The 23,795-nt window shown below is 39.4% G+C and overlaps 1 protein-coding gene across 1 annotated transcript in view; it reads right to left on the reverse strand.

Moving 5' to 3' along the window:
• LOC137322803 (serine/threonine-protein kinase Nek5-like) overlaps positions 1–23,795 on the reverse strand; it is a 51,955-nt gene that overhangs the window by 8,812 nt on the left and 19,348 nt on the right. The window contains exons 6-18 of the mRNA XM_067985873.1: positions 23,314–23,384; positions 18,569–18,655; positions 17,397–17,451; positions 14,508–14,708; positions 14,064–14,148; positions 13,027–13,151; positions 11,789–11,973; positions 11,093–11,171; positions 10,878–10,988; positions 9,462–9,545; positions 7,603–7,707; positions 2,427–2,507; positions 818–883 (exon numbers count right to left, since the gene is read on the reverse strand). Coding sequence (XP_067841974.1) covers positions 818–883; positions 2,427–2,507; positions 7,603–7,707; positions 9,462–9,545; positions 10,878–10,988; positions 11,093–11,171; positions 11,789–11,973; positions 13,027–13,151; positions 14,064–14,148; positions 14,508–14,708; positions 17,397–17,451; positions 18,569–18,655; positions 23,314–23,384 — 1,335 coding nt within the window. The remainder of the gene's footprint in view (positions 1–817; positions 884–2,426; positions 2,508–7,602; positions 7,708–9,461; positions 9,546–10,877; positions 10,989–11,092; positions 11,172–11,788; positions 11,974–13,026; positions 13,152–14,063; positions 14,149–14,507; positions 14,709–17,396; positions 17,452–18,568; positions 18,656–23,313; positions 23,385–23,795) is intronic.

A 23,795-nucleotide genomic window follows, 5' to 3' on the forward strand; every position in this document is an offset into this window, starting at 1 on the left:
ATCACTACATTCGTTTTTGTTGATATTTTTCAAGTAAGACCTTTATAATCCATTTCAGAGTCAATACTCATAAGTTATTAGGTTTTCCTCATTTGTGGAATAAATTATGGGTCTGAAAATCCATAAATCTTCACTCCCAGCATAAGCATTGGACTGTGCTGGCTGTGAAATTTCACTGCTGACCCTGCTGGAGTAGCAGAGGTCAGAGAAACCTTCCCTAATTTAAATGTTACTGGCGGGCACACATGCTACTATAGGTACATCTTGGACACCTGCCAGAGTGGGGGGGCGGGTGGGGCAGTGGATAATGTGGAGACAGCAATCCCAGCCCCAGCAAAAAAATTGTGCAGGACCAATTTCAAATGAGAGCTGGGTTTTGTAAATCAGGCCAGGACCCACAGGTGGTCCTTCTGACGTACCGATTGCCTGGCATAACCCAAGGAATTACTTTCCCCACAGCTACAACACCTCTGACATCCATGTTCTGTTTGCAGATGGAGGTTTTTTCCCAAGCAGGTACCCCAAATATTCAAAGCAAAGGCCAGAACCCAATGTTCACGGGTCCCAGCATAATTTCTGGGTTTGCCAACTGAAAGGTCTGCAGAAATTCGGGACCTTGTGAGTTTTCCCCAATCTTTATTTGTTATCCTCTTTATTATAGATCCCTGAAAACAAAAATGCATCAGGTTGTTTGACGTACCATACTTGGTTGTCTCGCATTGTAATAGTATGTTAATTTAATTGATATACAGAATATTTTAGTTTATTGCACATTCATTTTTCTTTAGAAAACATCACAATCAATCATTAACCTCACCTCCTCTTGCTGGGAATCTTCATGAGACAACTCTCCATCCAACCTTACCTCAAACTTGATTCCACCCTTTTGGGAAAGAGAAGCCTGTTTATTACACATTATGACACATGTTAGATTAGTGATTTCCAAACTATTGTGTGTTGGGAATCCACTACAAATAATGGCATGCTCCCATGAACAAACAGCAAATATTGACGCACTTATTCTAATTTCTGTCTAACTTCTGAAAGAAAGTGTCAGTTATTTTTTACTAATATGCAGTAATAGAAATGATACAAAATAAGTCAAATGTAAGTCAAAGATACAGAACACATATAAAATATAGAATTCTTGATCCACTGTGCTCACAGTGTACAGTAATGACCTCAAAGACCCCTGGGATTCCCTTGTAGAACGCCTAGGGTCCACAGACCTCAGTTTGAAAACCCATGAGTTAGATTATTGAAGAATCTGATTGAAGTACTACAATGTATCAGTGTGAAACGATAGGAACAGGGGTGGATCAGGACATAAGTATATTTTGCTTTGTCTATAAATTAATTTTTTTTATATAATTAAACTATTATAAACCAACTTGCAGGAAGGAAATCAAAGGGCAAATTCTCTACACTGGATGTTCTAAGTTTCAGAGAAGTCTGATAGCTAGATTAAGTGTGGGTGATGTAGTATTTTTTATTGCACCTCCCTCATTCATTCATGCTAGAACTCTTAATATAACAAGGACACAAGGGAAGGTTTTGAGTGCTCCCATCATCACCATCTTCTACATTCCAGGTGCCCTATTCCGAAACATTCAATCCCTTAAAATCAATACTATCCGAATGTCATAATTCATCCTTCCCCCAATCTCAAGACATTTATCAGGCCCTCTACATTTCACAGCCATTTAACAGTACCTACCTCAAACTTCACAAGCTTTTATTTGGCTGCTCTGGTCCATACTTTGGCCTCTCCACAATCTGTCCCAATGTATCTCAGCCTCACCTTACTTTTTGGTAGACTCTTTTTTTCTTGGACTATACATAAAAACTACAAACATATACTTAAAAATAATTTAATCAGATTAACTAACCTTTAGTACCTCCATTTGCACAAAATTCCAGACTTTTCTATTTGTTATCACACTATCATACTAATGAAATTAAGTCATGCATGCACACACACAGGTTAAAACCATGAGAGAAGGCTCACTAAAAATGTTTGATGAACTGCTTTTTATATTTTTTAGATTTCGTGGCAATGACATAACTAAGAACTGGCTACATTATTAGAAAAAAAAGATTTTGCAGTTACATCTCCAGAACCACTCCACAATCTCTGTCTCAATTTGTTTCCAATAAATTTTGAAATTCACATTCAACTTTTGTTATTTCAATTTTATCAATGCATTTTATAAATAGATGTATGATGAAAGGCCCTGGGTTAAGGGTCTATATCATGATCATAATGCACTCTGTACTTTGTCACTCTTGAATTATTAGGTCAGAAGGGTCACAAGATATTTGCTGTAGCCCACAGCTCCTTGCCATGTTTCTTTTACATAGTGTGTGACGCAAAACATTTTGGTATGTTATGTTTGTTGATGATGTCTGTGAGGAAACACCTTTACCTTTACTTTGTGTTTGTGCTCAAGGGCTTTCCTTTCCATTTGGTGATGAAATCTCATTTGTTTCAGATCTTCCTCAATGACCTATGAAATGTAAAAAATATTAAATAAGCTAAAACAAAAGTAGCAATATAGAGAATATGTTGCACCAGTAGTAGTGCATTGCCAAATCATTCATATTGCTACAGAATATTTTATCATATAATCTATTTAAAAGATGTTTTTGTTATCACTGTAATGGTCAGGAAGAAAATTGCTCTTCAGTTAATGCCTTATGGTGTTCATGTGCTAATTTTCTGCATTTGAATTATGATCTGGATCTAGCTCTATTCTTGAATTTAAAAGTTTTGGGATGAAGATGGTTTTATAAACAGTGCAATGTCTTTTATACTTTACTTGTCGGGCAGTTTTTGTTAAATGACACGACTGAAATTTATTGTGCAACAGGGACAGTGGGTGAAATTTCTATACATGCAATATCACATCTATTTTAGACTTAAGTGGCAGAGATAAATAAAGTCAAATAACACAGAGGGCAGTGTCATTTTGCAAGACTACACTCCTGGTAGAATTAACGGTCAGAAGATCAGAAGCCCCACAAATCGGGTGCGCTGACCTCTACATCTGGTCTGCATTCCTATCAAGTGTGATTCCAAACTGAGAGCTATAACTTCATATGGGCTTGTAGTAAAGAGATCACAAATATGACCCTTCAGTGCTAATGTCATAAATATCACATATGTTTTCAACACTACTAGCTATTACTTTAAACCAAAAGAAAATCGACTTTGCAGATGATAACATTGAAAGGTATGCTAATATTGTCCTGAAAATGAGCATACATTAAAAATGGACATTAAAAGAAAAATTACAGACCTTCAAATATTCAGTTTTACAATAAGTTGATGAAGTATAAACCAAATGTAGGTGGTAATGCAGCACGTAACCTGTCAGAGAGGTGTGATATGCATATTTGGTTCCCTCCACTCAATGACTTTGTTGTCTCAGTCATATTGATGTAGAGAAGTCCTGAGCAGAGATCAGGCACTTTGGCATCAGAGAAGGAGAAAAACTGGGGTGGGGGGGGGCAACTTCTACCTCCTAGCGGTTTAACAGATATCTGGGGTGAGACTTTGTCATGGAGCCAGGAATTGAGCAGTTGCGTAGATGTTTGTGTGGGAAACCCAGAAGCGAATCAAGTGCGTCAGAATCTGCAATCGCAATTCAATTCAAGGCAATTAATTTTGCTTCCGGGTTTCCCGCACTACAGCCAGCCAGATTGACAGGCTGGCTGCCTGTCAGGAGAGAATGCAGCTGGGAATCAGACGGGAGGGAGGGAGGGAGAGATCGTAGGCTGTGGAGAACATGGGGCAGGTGGGGGCCATGGAGAAGATCGCGGGCCAGGAGGTTATCAGGTCAGCAGAAGATCGGAGCCAAGCAGAGGATCAGAGGCGGGAAGGGGATCAGCCATCAGGGTGGGTGGGGGGGGGGGGGGGTGATTGCGGTGGTCCGATCGCGGCAGGTAAGCTTGTTGGGCCTGGATGAAGCACTCCTGCTCCTCCTGGCCCACAAGCAGTGCCATAAAGGCACTCACCTCGTGGATCCAGGTCTTCTCACCTCCTTTCACCTGGCCTGATTCAAGATCCGTGGGAAAGCAGTCCTGGAGGTGTTAAATTTAAAGGTGAGCAACATTCAATAAAAAAAAAACCTACCTTAGCTACTTCAACCAGGTAAATTGCCTCGTTAACGATCCATCTGCTGGCATTAAGTGGCGACGGGACTTTTGGGTTTCTGTTGTGCACGCGCATCCAAACGTGCCTGGGTTAAGCCCGGGCCCGTTGGAGCCGGGATGCAGTCCCGCTCCAAAAACTAACTATTTTTACTGCCCACCCGCCCCCAACCCATCCATTCTTGGGGGTTAAAATTACACCCCTGGAAGCTGGTCACTTGCTGGAGTAAGAAATAGTACAGTGTTAGATTAGAGTAAGAAATAGTACAGTATTAGGTGGGATCAGACTGAGAGAGAATACAAGAAGGTCTAAGATAGGTTTAGAGTGCATGAGAGTAAATGCACGAAGCATGGTAAATAAGGTGGGTGAGCTGCAGGCGCAAATAGCCACATGGGAATATGACGTAGTGGTGGTAATGGAGACCTGGCTCAAAAAAGGGCAGGATTGGGTACTAAATATTCCTGGATACAAGGTGTTCAGGAAAGATTGGGAAGGAAAAAAAGGAAGGGGGTGTGGCTGTATTGATTAAGGAGAATATTGCAGAGCTGGAGAGAGAGGAGGTCCTTGAGGGGTAAAAGACACAATCCATTTGGCTGGAGTTTGGAAACAATAGAGGTGCCATTACACTACTGGTTATATCCTATAGGCCACCAATTAGTGGGAAGGATATAGAGGAGCAAATTTGCAGGGAAATTATAGAGAGGTGCAAAAACTATAGAATAGTGATAATGGGGGACTTCAACTATCCTAATGTAGACCGGGATAGTAATAGTGTAAAGGGCAAAGAAGGGGAGGAATTTCTGAGGTGTGTTCAGGAGAACTTTCTTGATCAGTATGTTCCCGGCCCAATGAGGAAGGAGGCATTGCTGAATCTAGTTCTGGGGAATGAAGTGGATGGATTGGAGCAAGTATCAGTGGGGGAACATTTAGGGAACAGTGATCATAGTATCATGAGGTTTAGATAAGCAATGCAAAAGGACAAGGAGCAATCTAGAGTAAAAATACTTAATTGAAGAAGGGCCAATTTCAGTGGGTTGAGACCAGATCTGGCCAGGGTAAATTGGAAACAAATATTGGCAGGCAAATCTATAATCAAACAATGGGTGGCCTTTAAAGAGGAGATGGTTTGGGTACAGTCTAGGTACATTCTCACGAGGGAAAAAGGTAGGGCAACCAAATCCAGAACTCCCTGGATGATGAAAGAGATAGAGAGTAAGATGAAGCAGAAAAAGGGGGCATATATCAGATGTCAGGTTGATAATACAAGTGAGAACCACGCTGAATATGGAAAGTACAAAGGAAAAGTGAAAAAGGAAATAAGAGGGGCAAAGACCGAGTATGAGAATAGACTGGCAGCTAACATAAAAGGGAACCCAAAAGTCTTCTATAGGCATATAAAAAGTAAATGGGTAGTAAGAGGAGGGGTGGAGCCGATTAGGGACCAAAAAGGAGACCTACGCATGGAGGCAGAAGGCATGGCTGAGGTACTAAATGAGTCCTTTCTACCTGTCTTTACCAAGGAAAAAGATGCTGCAAAAGTCACGGTAAAGGAGGAGATAGTTGAGATACTGGACGGGCTAAAAATTGATAAAGAGGAGGTACTAGAAAGGTTGGCTGCACTTAAAGTAGATAAGTCACCTGGTCCAGATGGGACGCATCCTAGGTTGCTGAGGGATGTAAGGGTGGAAATTGCAGAGGTGCTGGCCATAATCTTCCAATCCTCCTCAGATATGGGGGTGCTAGAGGACTGGAGAATTTCAAATGTTACACCCTTTTTTGAACAAGGGTGTAACGATAATCATGACAACTACAGGCCAGTCAGTTTAACCTCGGTGGCTGGGAAGCTTTTAGAAATGATAATCCGGGACAAAATTAATAGTCACTTGGGCAAGTGTGGATTAACAAAAGGAAAGCCAACATGGATTTGTAAAAAGCAAATCGTGTTTAACAAACTTGATTGATTTTTTTTTATCAGGTAACAGGGAGGGTTGATGAGGGCAATGCAGTTGATGGGTATATGAACTTTCAAAAGGCGTTTGATAAAGTGCCAGCAAAATTGAAGCCCATGGAATAAAAGGGGCAGTGGCAGCATGGGTATGAAATTGGCTAAGTGACAGGAAACAGAGAGTAGTGACAAAGTTATTTTTCGGACTGGAGGAAGGTGTACAGTGGTGTTCCCCAGGGGTTGGTGCTAGGACCACTGCTTTTTTTCATATATATTAATGACTTGGATTTGGGTGTAAAGGGCACAATTTCAAAATTTGCAAATGACACAAAACTTGGAAGTGTAGTAAACAGTGAGGAGGATAGTGATAGACTTCAATAGGACACAGAGAGGCTGGTGGAAGGGACAGACACATGGCAAATGAAATTTAACGCAGAGAAGTGCGAAGTGATACATTTTGGCAGGAAGAACAAGGAGAGGCAATATAAACTAAATGGTACAATTGTAAAAGGGGTGCAGGAACAGAGAGACCTGGGGGTATATGTGCACAAATCTTTGAAGGTGGCAGGACAGGTTGAGAAAGTAGTTAAAAAAGCACGTAGGATCCTGGGCTTTATAAATAGAGGCATAGAGTACAAAAACAAGGAAGTTATGTCCCACATTTGGAGTATTGTGTCCAATTCTGGGTACCACAATTTAGGAAGGATATGACTTTAGAGAGGGTACAGAAAAGATTTACTCGACTGGTTCCAGGGATGAGGGACTTCAGTTTCGTGGATAGACTGGAGAAGCTGGGGTTGTTCTCCTTAGAGCAGAGAAGGTTGAGAGGAGATTTGATAGAAGTGTTCAAAATCATGAAGGATTTAGATAAGATAAGTAAAGAGAAACTGTTCCCATTGGCGGAAGGTCGAGAACCAGAGGATACAGATTTAAGGTGATTGGCAAAAGAACCAAAGGCGACATGAGGAAAAACTTTTTTACGCAGCGAATAGTTATGATCTGAATGTGCTGCTCGAAAGGGTGGTGGAAGCAGATTCAATCGTGGCTTTCAAAAAGGAATTGGATAAATATTTGAAGAGAAAACATTTGCAGGGCTACAGGGAAAGAGCGGGGGAATGGGACTAACTGGATTGCTCTTACAAAGAGCCGGCACGGGCTCGATGAGCCGAATGGCCTCCTTCTGTGTTGTAACCATTCTATGCTCAGGACATCAAAGAAATCGTCCCATGAATCCTGCATGAGAGATGCTAGAAAAGCCTCACAGACATGGGAATAATATTGAAGTCTTGGATGGAAATGGGCTTTACAGAGAATTAAGAATTATTGAAAAATAAATGTTTAAAGAATAAAATGTAATAACACAGCACTGTAGCCAATTGTTTATTTTTTTTAAATTCAGTTAATGCAAACATTTTTATCTCATGAATTAAACAATTAATAATAATAATAGTAGTACTACTCCAGCCATGAGACTTGTATCATTTTCAATAGTAAGCTGCGGTACCTGAACAGGATCTTTCTCTCTGTCTGGCTCCTGGAACTCAACCACTTCTTCTGCAGGTTTCCTTCGATCAATATGATACGTCTCAGCTGATATACACGGATGTTTCTAGATCCCATGCACACAAAACAGGAAATAACCCATTACATTTACCGTTTCATTTTCACAGAAATTATAACATTTTTGGCTGCAACAGAAGCACAGTAGCACGGCAAGTTACAGTCACCTACACCACAGAGTGGTGAGAGGTGGGTTTGTCCCCACAATTCTCATATACTAAGTTCCTGACCTCAGAACTGCTTCACAGAGAAAAATCACAGGTAGAGTCATACCGAGGTCTTTCTTGCACATCCCCTAGTGGATAGTTTCAGAGCAGGGGCGGATTAACGTATGGTCCTACGGAGCCCGTGCCCAGGGCCCCCAGCCATATACGGGGCTCTCGGTAAAACTCACCATAATGCAGAAAAACTGCATCAGTTCCAATTAAACATAATATATTGTGATATAATTTGCTTTATTATTAATGTAGTGTGTAAACATTCTGCAGGCCTAGTTCTTCATGCATTTTACTACATGTTTCTGTTTTAATAGATTGGGGGGCACCCAAGAATGGTGAGAGAGATCATAATATTAGAAGAGGAGAAAATTAATGCATATAAAAAGAGCAAAATCCTAAAAGGGATATAAAAAACACAAGAAAGCATAGAAGGAGATAAGGCCATTTGGCTTAGCAAATCCGCTCTGACATATCATTTACAATATCGATTCTACACTTTATCAAGGCCTCTACCCCCACCCATTTAATCTTCTAAAGGGAAGTTACACATCTCCAGACTTGATTGAGCTAAACATATTCATTTCATATTCATCACTGCGGGTCTGCTGTCCTCCACAGACAACATTATTCCTCCCCTTTCCCAGATGCAGCAGCAGAGAATCATTGCATCCCGTGACCATAAGACCATAAGAGATAGGAGCAGGAGTAGGCCATTCGGCCCCTCGAGCCTGTTCCGCCATTCAATGAGATCATGGCTGATCTGATTTTTACCTCAACTCCACTTTCCCGCCTTTTCCCCATATCCTTTGATTCCCTTGCTGATCAAAAATTTGTCTAAAATTTGTGGATTGTTTAATCACACTACCCCAATAATTTCCAATCCCATTCCCAGCCAGATGTTTTTGGAGTTCCTCTTTGAAGCAGTTAATTAATTCAGCCCGAAATGCTTAGTTGTAGTCTGTTCCATATATCAATGCCTCTGCATATAAAATTTGTACAGACCAATCCCATAAAACAAAGTACCAGTTTATTTTCTTCTATATTTATGGAATGATTCTTTTATTAAATCTCCAATTACTATTATCTTTAAAATAAAAAGATTCAACTAATGCGATTCCTAAAATTGAAATAATACCAACAACTTGCATTTATACAGCACCTTTAACATAGAACAACATCCGAAAGCAGTTCACAGAGGTGTAATCAGCAATCAATTCCTTTATACTTTTTATTATGTCCCAGATTTTGGTGTGAATAATTATCTGCTGCTGGTGAAAATATAAAATTAGAGTGCAGTCTGAGAGCTGCTCAATGATTGTACTAAATTAAATAGGGCTGTTCAACAACCAGTGCCTGAAGTCTGACCAGATGTAAAGCCAGGTTGCAAAATGGTTGTAATCAGAATCAATTATGATAGGGTTCACAGGCACCAACCTGTATTTCATTATTCTGTGGCACTGTACGTTGGTGTTTCAGCTTATATCATCGAGCCGGTGTTCTATAATTGATTGTGATCCCTACAATATTTAGAAAGTATAGAATCAATGTTGAACATGTTCTAGCAGTTCCATTTCTGTGTTCTTACCTCCTTTACTTCCATTTTGCCTTTAATTTCTTTTACCTCATACTGATACCGCTGTCTTATTTCCTTCAGTTGCTGGCAATATTCCTAAGAAATAAAAAGTCAGTGTTTTAAAACTACATTTCTTCTATGTTAGTCGTAAAAGAACATGTCACTGACAATTGGTTAGATTTTCACATTGTTTGGGCAGGACCTGGTAAATCCACTGCACTATAATTCATTTTTCCCTCCTAGAAAAAAAATCCTTTGAAATATGCAAACATTCATCCTGAGGACTGTATACTTGTGATAGTCGTTATTGCTGGAATAATCTCTTTGCCTGAGGGGTAACTGGGAAATTGTAAATAAAGTAAAATTATTTTGACCCTTTGAAATGCACATTATGACTGGATTCCAGTTTCACTCAGGACAGAACTAAATTACCATTTACAGTGGAGATGCCATGGTGAGGATAAGAGCAGCTTCTAACTGGTCTTAGGTCTGTTGCTGGTAACTCTAGCCTCAAAATGGTAATACGGGGAAAAAAAGCTCAGTGTGTGGTCCGAGGAATTCTAGGGCCGCCCAATTTCAATTCATCGGAAATTCAATAGTTTGTCTTTTTATATGAATTTTGAGCTTGACCTACCGTTAGGTTAGAAAGTGGGATCCATGGTTCTCTTTTTCCTTAGTTTGAGAGCCAGTAGGCCAAGTGAAACAAGTGAAACATACACCTCTGTCTATGACCTGATTCTAATTATATCAAATCTTGTTTGGCTAGGCTTTGTTTGTTGCAAGTTGCCTTTTGTCTCTGATCTGTTACTACAAAAAGTAATTTGAAGTGTGACAGCTTCAATTAATTGTGAAGAATACTTTTTATCTTCCATTAAACCAACTTGGACATCAAAGAGATATACAATCAGGTACTCTCCAGTTTTCTATTTCACTGTAAAATTATTTTGCAACTGATGGTGTAAAGTTAAGTACTGTAATTGTTATCTTTATCTTCTAATTTATCCTGTCATTTTTATAATAATTCAAATAAGTAGTTTAGTTTAAGCTCAACTGTCTGTCCATGTGTTGCTTCTTGCTGATTCAGAGCTATTTCCTGTACATTCCACAATGTTATAATGGTTCATTGCATAATGAGCCCTGTGGCTCTAGATCCAAGAAACGATGCACCTTAAGTCATTTTGGTGTGGGCTGGCCTATTGGTAGCTCACTTTTGTGGACAGCATGAATAAAGAGTATTGGGAAGTAGCTTGAATTGTAATACTTAGGTCAATACATCTATAAGCCTACCGTTTTCCCTTAGAGTTAAGTACAGCTGAGCCATAAAACCGACCTCACTTATGAAGTAAACTCACTTCCCTGTTGTACATCCTCGGCGTGTTACTCTCTCATTAGCTAGAGGGAATTCTTATGACATCTCAAATGATTTACCTCATCTTTTGCTCCTTTTCTGTGCACTTGCTGCTCAGCACATTGTCTAGCCTGCATGTCCGGATTCTGGATTTGAGTGCCATAAGGGTCTGACGAACGTGGACGTATTCCCTGTGGAATACATGCAACAAATCCAGACAATAAAAATCCTTTTCATTAAGAAAAGTATAAACAAAACAACTCCATTGTGATCAATTTTCAATGCAGCCACTTACCAACTGTTTCTCTGCTTTTATTTTATACTGTTGTGCTTCCAGTTTTCTCTGAATGTATTCTTCATGCACTGCATATGGCCTGAAGCAAACATAATCCATTGGTGTTTGCTAAGGTTTTCCACAGTACTGGTTTTCATATTGTTAGTTTCCTCCTCTGACCTCATTAAAGTAGTATTATTTTCATTTAATGATTAACCAAATTAAAGTGTGAAGTACCTACTTTGTAACAAAAAGCTTATTATTTCACTTTACAAATGTCCACCTCTAGAAATTTATATTATATATAGTAGATGTCAAAGTACCAGGTCACAAGCTCACTGAATGGTATAGCACTGCTTTATGCCCACCATCCTCCACTCACAGAGTTACTGATTTCCCAAAGGCAGGGAGGTAAAACTACGAGGGACATTTACTCGGCTTCTGAGGGATAGTTCCCAAGCAGCCTTCTCCCTATGTTATTCATCAGTGGAGCAGGTCCATTTGTTTGAGAAAATATTGGTTAGCTACTCATTCAGCATTAGGAATCTGCTGAAAATTATGATGGAAACAGTTACTAATGGATTACTATACTTAGTTGGCTTCTAAAACTCAAAAACTGCATAAGAAACGTTCGCTTCCAAAAATGCAGTCTAGTCTTAATGGACAAAAAACATTCATTTTTCACAAATACATTCAGAACAGAATACAGATGTGTACCACTGGATTGGATCACGATTCACTCTCTGTTTGTAATCTTCAATCAGGTAGTTGTGATGAGGTGTAGGTGGAGATTTGTGGTCATTTGGTCTCTTCTCCACATAATCTAGGTAAGCATGGTAGTGTCCATATCGTCCATCGATCTTGGGAGATGCTGGCTTTGCAGCTGGTAAATGGTTAAATTGCTAAAGAAAATATTATTGAAAATTTGAAACTCTTTTATTGATTTTATTTTTAACAATATTTGTATCCTTTATTCAGAATGTATGTATATCTGAAATAAAACAAATTGCCTGTTGAGTTCCTCAATGGCAGTAACTAATTTTTGTCTAACTTCCATCTCAGGCAAGCTGTGGAGGAGTGTTTGCATTATGGTGATGGAAAGCAATGTGGATCATTTTTAGTGAACACATAACAAGGTCTCCCTTTGGGAATATTAGCTAGTATTAATAATACTGTGTGGGTTAAAAAGAAAAGACTTATCAAAGCACATCACATGCAATAAATTACTTTGAAGTGTAGTGACTGTTGTTATGCAGGCAACCATGGCAGCCATTTTGCACCCACTATGATCCCATGCACAGCAATGAGCTGAATGATCTGGTCATGTTGGTTGAATATGGAATGTTAGTCAGGACAACGGGAGAACCTACTGCTCTTCTTCAAATAGTGGCTTGGATGTTTAACATCCACCTAACGTTTCCTAAATTACAACAGTGGCTACACTTCAAAAGTACTTCATTGGCTGTAAAGCTTTTTGAGACATCTTGAAGTCATGAAAGGCGCCGTATAAATTCAACTTCTTTCTTTCTTTAAATTATCGGAATAGACAGATAGGTCCTTTGTTGAACATCTCCACCAAAGGATGACAGCTCTGACAGCACTGCTCTCCATCCATACTGCACTGGAATATCAACTCAGCTTATGTGCTCAAGACCTGCGGCACCTGAGGTAAGAGTGCTACCAACTGAACAAGTTGATACAGCACACTAGCTACTATTCACTGGAGACATAGGGGAAAAAAAGAGAGAAAACTTAAATGAGGCCAGTCTGTGTGAAACCAGCAAAAAGAGTCCTGGATTCTGAGCAGCAGGTGTATTGAGGAAATTCCCCTAGGTTCCACCACACTACCTCTGTTCTACACAGCTTGCCTGAGAGAGCAGTAACTTCTGATAATTAAATATACTCATTAGCTGAGTAAATTTTATATCAGTACTGGCATATTCTTTATACTGCACCTTAATATTTGGCCTGTTGACCACTGCTAACGGTTTCCATTCACAACGAGCTGGTGATTGTTTTTTATTCATAAGTGGCCTTGCTGGGCACTTCACCTCACATTTAGCTTTCTGCATCTTCGGAGCTTGCAAGTAAAGACAAGAATAAACAAATTAATAAAGATATTTTATCAATAATTTTTTTAATTCCTGGGATGACTGGCATATATCCAAACCATCTACAGTACATCTTAATACATCAATTCCTAGTTTGGTAAAAAGTACCCACAAAAAAGGTGTTCTATTAAAATCAATTTGGACAGCAAGTTTTCCAAAAGCTTAAAAAAACACAATCAGAATCAAAAGACAACTCATGCTTTATACAACAGAACTTAAAAAAAGTTTTGAAGCTGATATATTAGTTTACTGTTGAGTAAATTCCATCATGTAAGGCAAAGCAAGTTACGTATTAGAAGAACATTATATGAAAATCAATGCACAGCAGTGCAGAGTAATGGGGCACAGATTAAGTATCAGCAGCTCACCAGACTGCTGAGTTTTCAATCTCAGTTATTAAGCTGAGGCCAAGTGCTTCCCAGAGCAGAGACAGAGGTATCAGACAGAGGTATCACTGAACCATTCTTACAGATGTCCTTCTAGCTGTTCAAGAGCAGCATTGATAGAAGCCTCAGGAGAAGCCGTTTGTTTACTCTTCCAGCTGAAGTGTGTGCATATTCCAAAGAGACCATAGTGGGGGAGGGGGAGAAAATAGCTTGAGAAAAGAGGGGTATGTGCCATTATCCAAAAATAAATAAATACAAAAGAAATTGCAACTGGAGATAGAGTTAAGAAGATTTCAGTTTTACAGCTTTGTTCCTGAAATCAATGCAAATCAAAATCGGGAGAGATGTAAAACAGGCTGCCGATTCATTTCACACTATTGCACAAAGTCAAAATTATCTCCAATTAATTTTCACTCCTCTTTACACGGGCAATAGTGGACATTAACTCATCTCTAGCGCCTGCTGTATTTAAAATTAAGATAAGCCTTGTTCTACCTGGTCGTGGGGTGGCTGCAGTAGGTCTGAGTGCAGGTGACTTCCTTCTATGAATGACTGTGTGGCTGAATTCTTCTTTTATTAGCTGTAATTTTTTTTTAAGAAATAGACAAACACAGAGAATTCTGTTTATTTTACAGCCAGGAAATGTGACTAAAATTATGAAGATCAGGAACAAGATTTCACTCCTATGATGTCAGATTTCTCACAGGAATCATTTTATGGTTAAGTCTTTCATTTTTTACAGCAACTTCTACTTTTCTAATGAATTATTCAGGAGCTGCAGATGTACGAAATATGATGTACGTTACTTTACTGCATGGGGCTATCTAGGCAATATCATTCACATTCTTATTTAAAAAGGGATATTAGATATAAAACTTACTATAGATTTACTGAAAAGAATTTGTACTCCAAATATAATTTAGAAGAACAAAAACTTACCTCAGGGCTTAGGTATTTTCTAATACGCTTTTCTAAGAACTGCTTTTTTAAAATGGTATTGATGGATGGTCGATCACGGGGGTTAACTTTAAACAGCTGGGCCAGTAACATCCGCATGTCATAAGTGTATCTGGGATTTATCGGAGCATAGCGACCTCTGCAGATCTTCACCACTAATTGATGCAAATTATTGCCCTCAAACTGAAAAAAACATTTACTGAAATCATTTCCACAATAAAGTGATAAATAAAGATACAAATAACAACAATCTTCCTAGTTTGTTTGAATTATTGGGTATTTTCTTCATTACATTCATTCTTAAATCAATTCTACTTTTATTCTCTCTAACGTCTCTATGGCCAGAAACCACCATTGATGAGAAAAACTAGGGTTTTAGTAAGAACAGATGTACCGCCAACAAAATCAAACCTAGCAGTAAATCTGTTATTCGCTGGTTTGGGGAAACTCAAAATTCATATTTTCCAGTATTTGACATAAAAGCTGTGAGATCAAATTGAGGCATTTATCCCTAACTGTTAAAATTTATAGCTCCTTTTGTAGGTCCATGTCATAGTATCATAGTAGGTACAGCACAGGAGAAGGCCATTCCGCCCATCATGCCTGTGCCGGCTCTTTGAAAGAGCTACTTAATCAGCCCCATTGCCCTGCTCTTTCCCCATAGCCCTGTAAATGTTTTCCTTTCAAGTATTTATCCAATTCTCTTTTGAAAGTTACTATTGAATCTGCTTCCACCGCCCTTTCAGGCAGTGCATTCCAGATCATTACAACTCGCTGCGTAAAAAAATGTTTCCTCATGTCGCCTCTGGCTCTTCTGCCGATCTTCTTAAATCCATGTTGTCTGAGTCATAGATTATATTTACTCATGAGATCAGCTACACTACATAAGTTAAAGAGTGTCTTTACTTGTGAAAATAAACATTACATAATTTTGGGGAAAGGCATAGTGAAAGGATGTATAAATGGCAAGATTTTAAACAAAGTGGAAGAGCAATCTAGAGGTGCAGATTCATCAATCTTTAAACGTGGGGGTACAGCAAAAAGGACATAAAAAGGAATATAGGATTCTAGGTTCATACATAGGGGTAGTGAATTCAAGAGCAAGAAAGCAAAGTAGATTTGCACAAGACATTGGTTAGATCACAGTTGGAATACAGCATGGAATTCACAGTCCACATTATAGGAAGGATACTAGACCCATGGAAAGGGTACAGCAAAGATTCAGTAAAATGATAACAGGAATGAGAAGTAACAGTAATGAAGAAAGGCTAAGAAAATTGACTTTTCGCTGGAACAGAAAAGGTTAAGCGGGGATCGAATATGGGTTTTCATGGTCATATAAGGTTTTAAGAAGGCAAATTGGTAACAAGGGAAATTGGACCTAGAAATTCGATGGCATGCGCCTTTTTTCAGGGGCAAACAAATGCCTAAGCTTCCAATATGACAGGCAGGAAGCATGCGCTCATTATGAGACAGAAGTGTGCTATATCCAGGGCCCACGCTTGAAATAGGCATTAGGCACTTTGCATATAAATAAGGAGCTGTTTGAAGCCCCCGGTGTAAAATTGGGTTGCACTGAACGCAGCCAATGCTGAACCGGTTGTGTTCAAGAAACCCCTAATTCCACGGGTCCCTGAGGTTGATGAGCAGGTGTCTGCAGCTTGCTGGTCTGATGTTAATGAGGCCCGAGACCCAATATCAGGTAGGCCACCTACCTGTTCCAGCGCAGGGTTCGTTCCCTGCGCCAAGTTGGCAAGCTGGCGCAAACGAATTTCTAAGCCATAGACTCAGAATTATTACTACAAGAAAGAATATGTAAATTTGGAATTTTTTTCATTCAAAGGAATATTAGAACATAAAATGCTTTTTTACCAGTAGCTATTGAGGCAGAAACTATTAAACGTAATTTAAAAGGGAATTGGATAAATATTTGAAAAGCAAAAATATAAAAGCATGCCGGATAGGACAGGGAAATGGGTTTATTTGTCCTCTTGGGACAAATAGCCTTCTTATGTGCTGTAATTTCTATGATTCTATCTTGTCATTCTTATCCTCTGTGGGTGAGAAACTTTAATATCACCATTTAGACTTATGCATAGCTAACACATAGCATACCATGAGATTGTTTCGGCACCAGATATTTGTTTCTAGAATATAACCTGCAGGGCATGTAAGCTAGGAAACAAATCAGTTTTAAACTGCAAAGTATTACGATCATGCTGACACCACCAAACAAATGGTACACGTAAGGGCAGGCATAGCCATTGCGCTGCAAGTCAGTGCACACACTGGAGCTGGTCCACCAATAAAAACCTGAGCCCTTACCCAGTATATGAGGTACAAATAGGCAAATATAAGATTAGATGAGCTACACAAAAGCATTCTGGCTTACTCCAAAATCTGGAGCACCACTGTACAGACGCATATACAAAGCATGGTACATCGATTTGAATTTCCGTGGGGTTCTCCTGCTCATTCGCCATAACTATTTACCCTGTTTTTCCAAGGTTTACACAAGTCTTCTGAAGTTACTGTGGACGAGCAGGAGAACCCCAGCAGAAATTCACTCCAATGCATATGAAAAGGCAAATGTGCTGTATACCTGCAAATAAATAATGTTGCTCCAAATTTCAGAGGTTGTCCAATTGTATACAACCTGTACAATCTGGCTGAAGTGACATTATTTAAAGTAGCTCCCTTGTCCCAAGTAGGTGAGTATCACTAGAGTATCTATAGATACATGGCATATATTTACATTTACATGTTTGACACCCTTATTCTTGAATTTATGGTGTGTGTTGGCTTTCCAGTACACTCAGCAGCTTTTAAATATGTACCTTTGCTATTCAGTCTGATAATTACTGTACTTACTGGATGATTCAGAGTTGATAACTCATACAGGACACATCCAAGAGACCAAATATCACTAAAAATAAATCAAACATGATTACATGTACATCAAAGCAAGAGAGTTTATATATACAAAAGGTTATACTGAGATATAAATAGTTGTGTTCAGATTGTGCCTCTTCTTCATTGCACAGATTTCCACAGTTATGACATTATCACAACAAAGATTTTCACATAGCTATGACTTATTATCACAACAATTTTATGGTATTAAATTTGAAACTGAGTGAATGCATTGATCAGCATAACATCACAACTGAACCTCCCACTGAAACTTTTTTCAATTATCTATCCTAATGCTCCCACGTGGTGTATCCATGGGGATACAACCTGAGAGGTGGAGGGCTGCAGAGTTTCCATAGAGGACACTTCAGATGGCTGTGGTGGGCAACCTCGAGCAGCTCTCCACCTTGACAGTCCGGCTATAGACTGTGGCATCTCGGCATGGGTTGGGGCAGCCTGGCCCAGCTGGCTGTGTGGTATTGACAAGGGCACTGCGGAGTGGGTGGCAGGGGTGCAGGCATGCTTTCATCCTGAAAGAGGACAGCAAGTGCCTCTTCCCTGGAGCCAATGCCACTCCCCTGGGACTGCCCCTCGGAACTCCAGTGTGAGCTGCCACGGAAGCTGTCAGAGCTATCACCAGAGGTTCCATCATGGTGGGCCTGTCATGTTCATGGAGCTGGCCATTCTCTTCCTGCTTGACAGAATGGTCTCCGTGCTCAGTGCAAAGCCTCAACACAGGTTGGAGCTGGATTCTTCCATTAAAATAATCTCCATGTTGACTCATGGTTTTAACAGAACTTCCCTTTTTATAGTTTAGAAATGAGTTACCAGAACTTCCTGGATTTTGAATGTCTGACCAATCAAATTTAAAAAGGTACGGTCAGTCGTGTACAATCACACAGCATTGTTTAAGTTTGAATTACTCCTCTCTCCAGCTGGTAATTGATGAAACTTACACATTGTATATGCATCTGAAATGCAGCCATTTTTAATATTTTCCGTGACTGGATTCAAATGAATGAGTATCAAACCAAAAATAGACAACAATATCAAATTTTTGTTACAGGGCACTTTATAAATGCAAGCTTTTGTTGACAACACATTTTACAGGACAGTTGCAAAATACTTACGTTTTGTTATTGTATGGTCGATTCTCACATATTTCAGGAGATAAATAATATGGCGTTCCTATACATGTATGTGCTAACTCCATAGTACTAGAAGAACAGGGTATAAAATAAAAGCAAACTAAAATAAAAAACATTAGCAACAAAATCATATGATGAAATATAAATTATTTAATACATTTTTAAACTATCTTGAACTCCAGTTTACATTTTAATGTGAAAACAACGTGCACTCCGTTCCTCCTAAGAGCAAAACATAATTTGAAAGTAATAAGCAATTTAATTGATTTAAAACACAACACAGTATTTTTGAATAATGACAAACTGTTAGATAGCTCACACCTACAAGCTTAACAGTTGCATTCCAAGTAAAGGATGTACGATAACTTCAGATCTTTGTGGTCCACTGCAGCTAAAACATTGCATTTGTAAAAGAAGTGAATGGGGAAATCTGAACTTTTTGCTTATTTTTAGGTGAGTTTTCTTCATTGGATACAATTAAGCCTTTGTAAAGTTGCCCTTTCTACTGTTATGCAAACTACAACAACATCGAACCTGATTGGAGAGATTCAAACAAGGAACTCTGGGAGAGATGGGCATGGATTTGGGAGGAAACAACATGATCAAAGACTTTGCAGAGGAAAGGGAGATTAGAGATAGGGTGGTAGTTTGCAAGGCCAGAGGGGTTGAAGGTGTTTTATTTGAGGAAGATGGCAATTTTGAAAAGGAGGGGGTCAGTGCCTGAGGCGAGAGAACCATTTACACCTTAAGTACAGTCAATTCTGCTTTCACAATAGTATCTATTTTCTGAAATGTCTCCAGCTAAACCTTGGGTGAGTTCAGCAAAGAAGGCATGTTCAATTGAAAGTTTTCTAACTTGTAGAAGGGACTTTATTTTGACAGATGTTTGAGCAAAACTTGTGTCGCCTTCTAGCGATACAGTGTTTGGTTCAGGACAAACAAATTCCTAATAAAGCCACTGTGAATTTTTGATCTGGTACTATGCTATAGCTAAATCTCCAAATATTTTTTTAAAATTCATTCTTGGGATGTGGGCATCGCTGGCAAGGCCAGCATTTATTTCCCATCCCTAATTGCCCTTGAGAAGGTGGTGGTGAGCCGCCTTCTTGAACTGCTGCAGACCGTCTGGTGAAGGTTCTCCCACAGTTCCAGGATTTTGACCCAGCGACGGTGAAGGAATGGCGATATATTTCCAAGTCGGGATGGTGTGTGACTTGGAGGGGTACATGCAGGTGGTGGTGTTCCCATGTGCCTGCTGCCCTTGTCCTTCTAGATTGCAGAGGTCGCGGGTTTGGGAGGTGCTGTCAAAGAAGCCTTGGCGAGTTGCTGCAGTGCATCCTGTGGATGGTACACACTGCAGCCACGGTGCGTCAGTGGTGAAGGGAGTGAATGTTTAGGGTGGTGGATGGGGTGCCAATCAGGCGGGTTACTTTGTCCTGGATGGTGTCGAGCTTCTTGAGTGTTGTTGGAGCTGCACTCATCCAGGCAAGTGGGGAGTATTCCATCACACTCCTGACTTGTGCCTTGTAGATGGTGGAAAGGCTTTGGAGGTCAGGAGGTGAGTCACTCGCTTCAGAATACCCAGCCTCTGACCTGCTCTTGTAGCCACAGTATTTATGTGGCTGGTCCTCTTATGTTTCTGGTCAATGGTGACCCCCAGGATGTTGATGGTGGGGGATTTGGCGATGGTAATGCCGTTGAATGTCAAGGGGAGGTAGTTATACCAGATTATATACAAGATTGGTTGGACAAGAGTATGCATTTTTGTCATGAACATTACCACTTCAATCCTGAACTGATGAACTTTGGAAATGTGCCAAAGTAGATGGAGAAAAGCTCCTCCTATGTTGACACCATCATCAGGTAACATTTGGTCTTAATCTCATAAGGTGGAACCTGATGGAAGTGTCATAAAGCCTTTTGATTAGTGTGACTGTGTGTTATCAACTGTACTTGGAACACCTTCCTATAGATAACAAAGTTACACACAATCTACTTTTACATTCAAGTCCAATTTCCATTATTGCCTCAGAACCTGTGCCTATGGCTGTCATCTCCCCCATCAAAAGTTTACAATATGTGGGCCCAAGACAATTTCATTTTTTGTTCTTTTCTAGCCAACAGCCAAATGTCAAAATCAGCCAAATGAAAATATTGCCTCTATCAAAAATTCAGTTCTACATTTTTATATAACAAAGTATGAGTTGTAGTTCAAAAGCTAGTTGTAAATTTCCATACAGTTAATCAATACCATGGCACTGTATGTTTAATCCTTTTGTACTGCTGTTCCTATTGCTTAACTCTTCCAAAATTGATATCAAGATCTATAAATGATTAATTTGCACATCTATCAAAAACAGGCTGCTGCATCCTCTGGGGTTTAAAAACAAACTAGAGTCCACCAAATATAATACGAGGGAACCAAATTCCAAATACTGATCCTGTTGACTTGTGGTGCTCAGGGGGTATGTCATTGATCATAGAAATACTTTTTAAAAATTCATTCTCGGGATATGAACATTGTTGGCAAGACGGGCATTTATTTCCCATCCCTGGTTGCCCTTGAGAAAATGATGGTAAGCCTTCTTCTTGAACCACTGCAGTCCGCGTGGTGAAGGTACTCCCATAATGCTGTTAGGTAGGGAATTCCAGGATTTTGACCCAGTGATGCTGAAGGAATGCTGATACATATCCAAAACAGGATGGTGTGTGACTTGGAGGGGAACTTGGAGGCGATGGTATTTCCTTTTCCTTCCAGGTGGTGAAGGTTGTGGTGTTGGGAGATGCTGCTGAAGAAGCCTTGACAACTTGCTGCAGTGCATCCTGTCGATAGTACATATTGCAGCCACAGTATGCCGTGAATCGAATTGGCTGAAGACTTGCTTCTGTGATGGTGGGGATCTCAGGGGGAGGCCGAGAAGGATCATCCACTCGGCGCCTCTGGCTGAAGATGGTTGCAAACGTTTCTGCACTCACATGTAGGTCATCATTGAGGATAGGAATGTTCATGCAGCTTCCTCCCGTTAGTTGCTCAATTGTCCACCGCCATTCGCGACTGGATGTGGCAAGACTGCAGAACTTTGATCTGATCCGTTGGTTGTGGGATCGGTTAGTACTGTTTCTATAGCATGCTGCCTCCGCTGTTTAGCATGCATGCTGTCCTGTGTTGTAGCTTCACCAGGTTGGCAGCTCATTTTCAGGTATGCCTGGTGTTGCTCCTGACGTGCTCTTTTACACTCCTCATTGAACCAGTGTTGGTCATCTGGTTGGATGGTGATGGAGGACTGAGGGATATGTCGGGTCATGAATTTATAGATTGTGGTGCTATACAATTCTGCTGCTGATGATGACTCACAGTGCATCATGGATGCTCAGTGATGAGCTGTTAGATCTGTTCTTAATCTATTCCACTTAGCGCCATGGTAATGCCACATGACATGATGGAGGGTGTCCTCACTGTGTAAGACAGTGTGTGAAACTATGTTATTTCTCCAAGACTAACTAATAATAATAATAATAATAATAATAATAATAAACATTGGGAAATGTGGGGATATTCAACATGGCAGTGGCCATGGAATTTGCATCTTTAATAGTTAAAAACAATATAATTCAGAAATATTAAGGTGGTGATCAACCCAGCTGTTGTCTATTACAGTTTTACAAAATTTGCAGAAACTATACAAGAAATAAACCTTTGAATACAATTGATTGTGCAGCAATGATTTTAGTTGCTAACATGGTGACAAGTCAAAATTAGGACAAAAGGAAGTTATAGTACAGATTACTGGAGTTTGTAACAGAATATTCTAAAAATGTTGCTAAGCAACAGAATAAAAATTATAGTCTGTAGCTTAGCAACATTTTCTTTTTAATATTAAAAATGATGATATACAAACAGCCTATTATGAGCTAGTGGTTTAGATATGGAATAAAATTTAAAGCACAAATTTTAATCCCTGTTTTACGTGTTAATTGTATTCATGTGATTTATATCAATTAGTGTTAATTATATTCAGGTGGTGCGTATCAATTGGGGACTCTCTTGTATCCACTTATAAGTGAGCTTATTTAGGGTGTGGGTTGTGTTGATCTCTGTGAATAAAGGCTTGGAAGCAACTGAAGACCAGGTTCTAGTAGTCTATCCTTCACCACCTGGCTATCCAATTTGTAACATTATGGACATTTTTTCTGGATTTCTGAAGGCCAGCCAGACTAAAGGGGGTAGATTTCAACTTCTATGGAAATAAAAATAGGGCAGTTTCTATAATGGGCATCTGATCCACAATGCCAGTTTTATTCTCGGATGGCAAGTTGACAATCTACCCCAGGATCTCAGGGCTATTTTCCATAAAATGACCGACTTAAGGAAAACAACAAAAAACTATGTTATTCCAAGTGACTGTAAAAAGGAATTGAAAGAGCATTTGGTTCTTTAAGTGGCCTTATTAATAGTTGAATCTTATTTTAAATTGCTACTTATATACACCTAATATCTTGCTTCCATATATGGTATAAATAATTTGTTATTATAGTCTTTACAAATCTGGTTTAGCTTGTAATATTTTCCACCATCCAATAGAATGAAGCCATAGTGATAATCCATGTAAATTTTAGGAAGCATAAGGGATGTAGTCCACTTTTGCAGATGGCTGTCAGGTCACTCGCATAAGAAAACAGAGTTTTAAAAGCCCGTGCTGTAACGGTTTTAGTAAAAAGAAACTTACTTGTTCAACATTCGTGCTATTCCAAAGTCTCCAAGTTTTACAGTCACTCCTTTATTACAAAGAAAAATGTTCTATGGATAAAAATATATTTTATTTTATTCACAATGTAAACCTTAAATTCCCATGACAACCACAGCTTTTGCTCTGAGCAAACTATGTTAATTTTTACAATGTTCAAAATTATTGTTCAATTCCAGATATGACATTCTGCAGTCACCTATACAATTTATTTATGAGAATACATAACATTTTTTTTATACCAGCCAATGTCATTAATGCATATTAGAATAAAGAAAGGAACATAAAGATGATCGCACAGCAGTTTGGTACATTGGAATTTCACGGAGTGGTAAAACATAGGTTTTTGCATTTGTTAGTCCCCATTTTTGAATTTCCATTTTCAGCTGTGCTGTAGCAGGGAGGCATTGAACCAAGGTTAGGAACGCTACCAGAAGAAGGGGTGAAAGGTCAGAGGAACAGTC

Source organism: Heptranchias perlo, chromosome 6 (genome assembly GCF_035084215.1).
Source record: "Heptranchias perlo isolate sHepPer1 chromosome 6, sHepPer1.hap1, whole genome shotgun sequence".
Lineage (NCBI taxonomy): Eukaryota > Metazoa > Chordata > Chondrichthyes > Hexanchiformes > Hexanchidae > Heptranchias > Heptranchias perlo.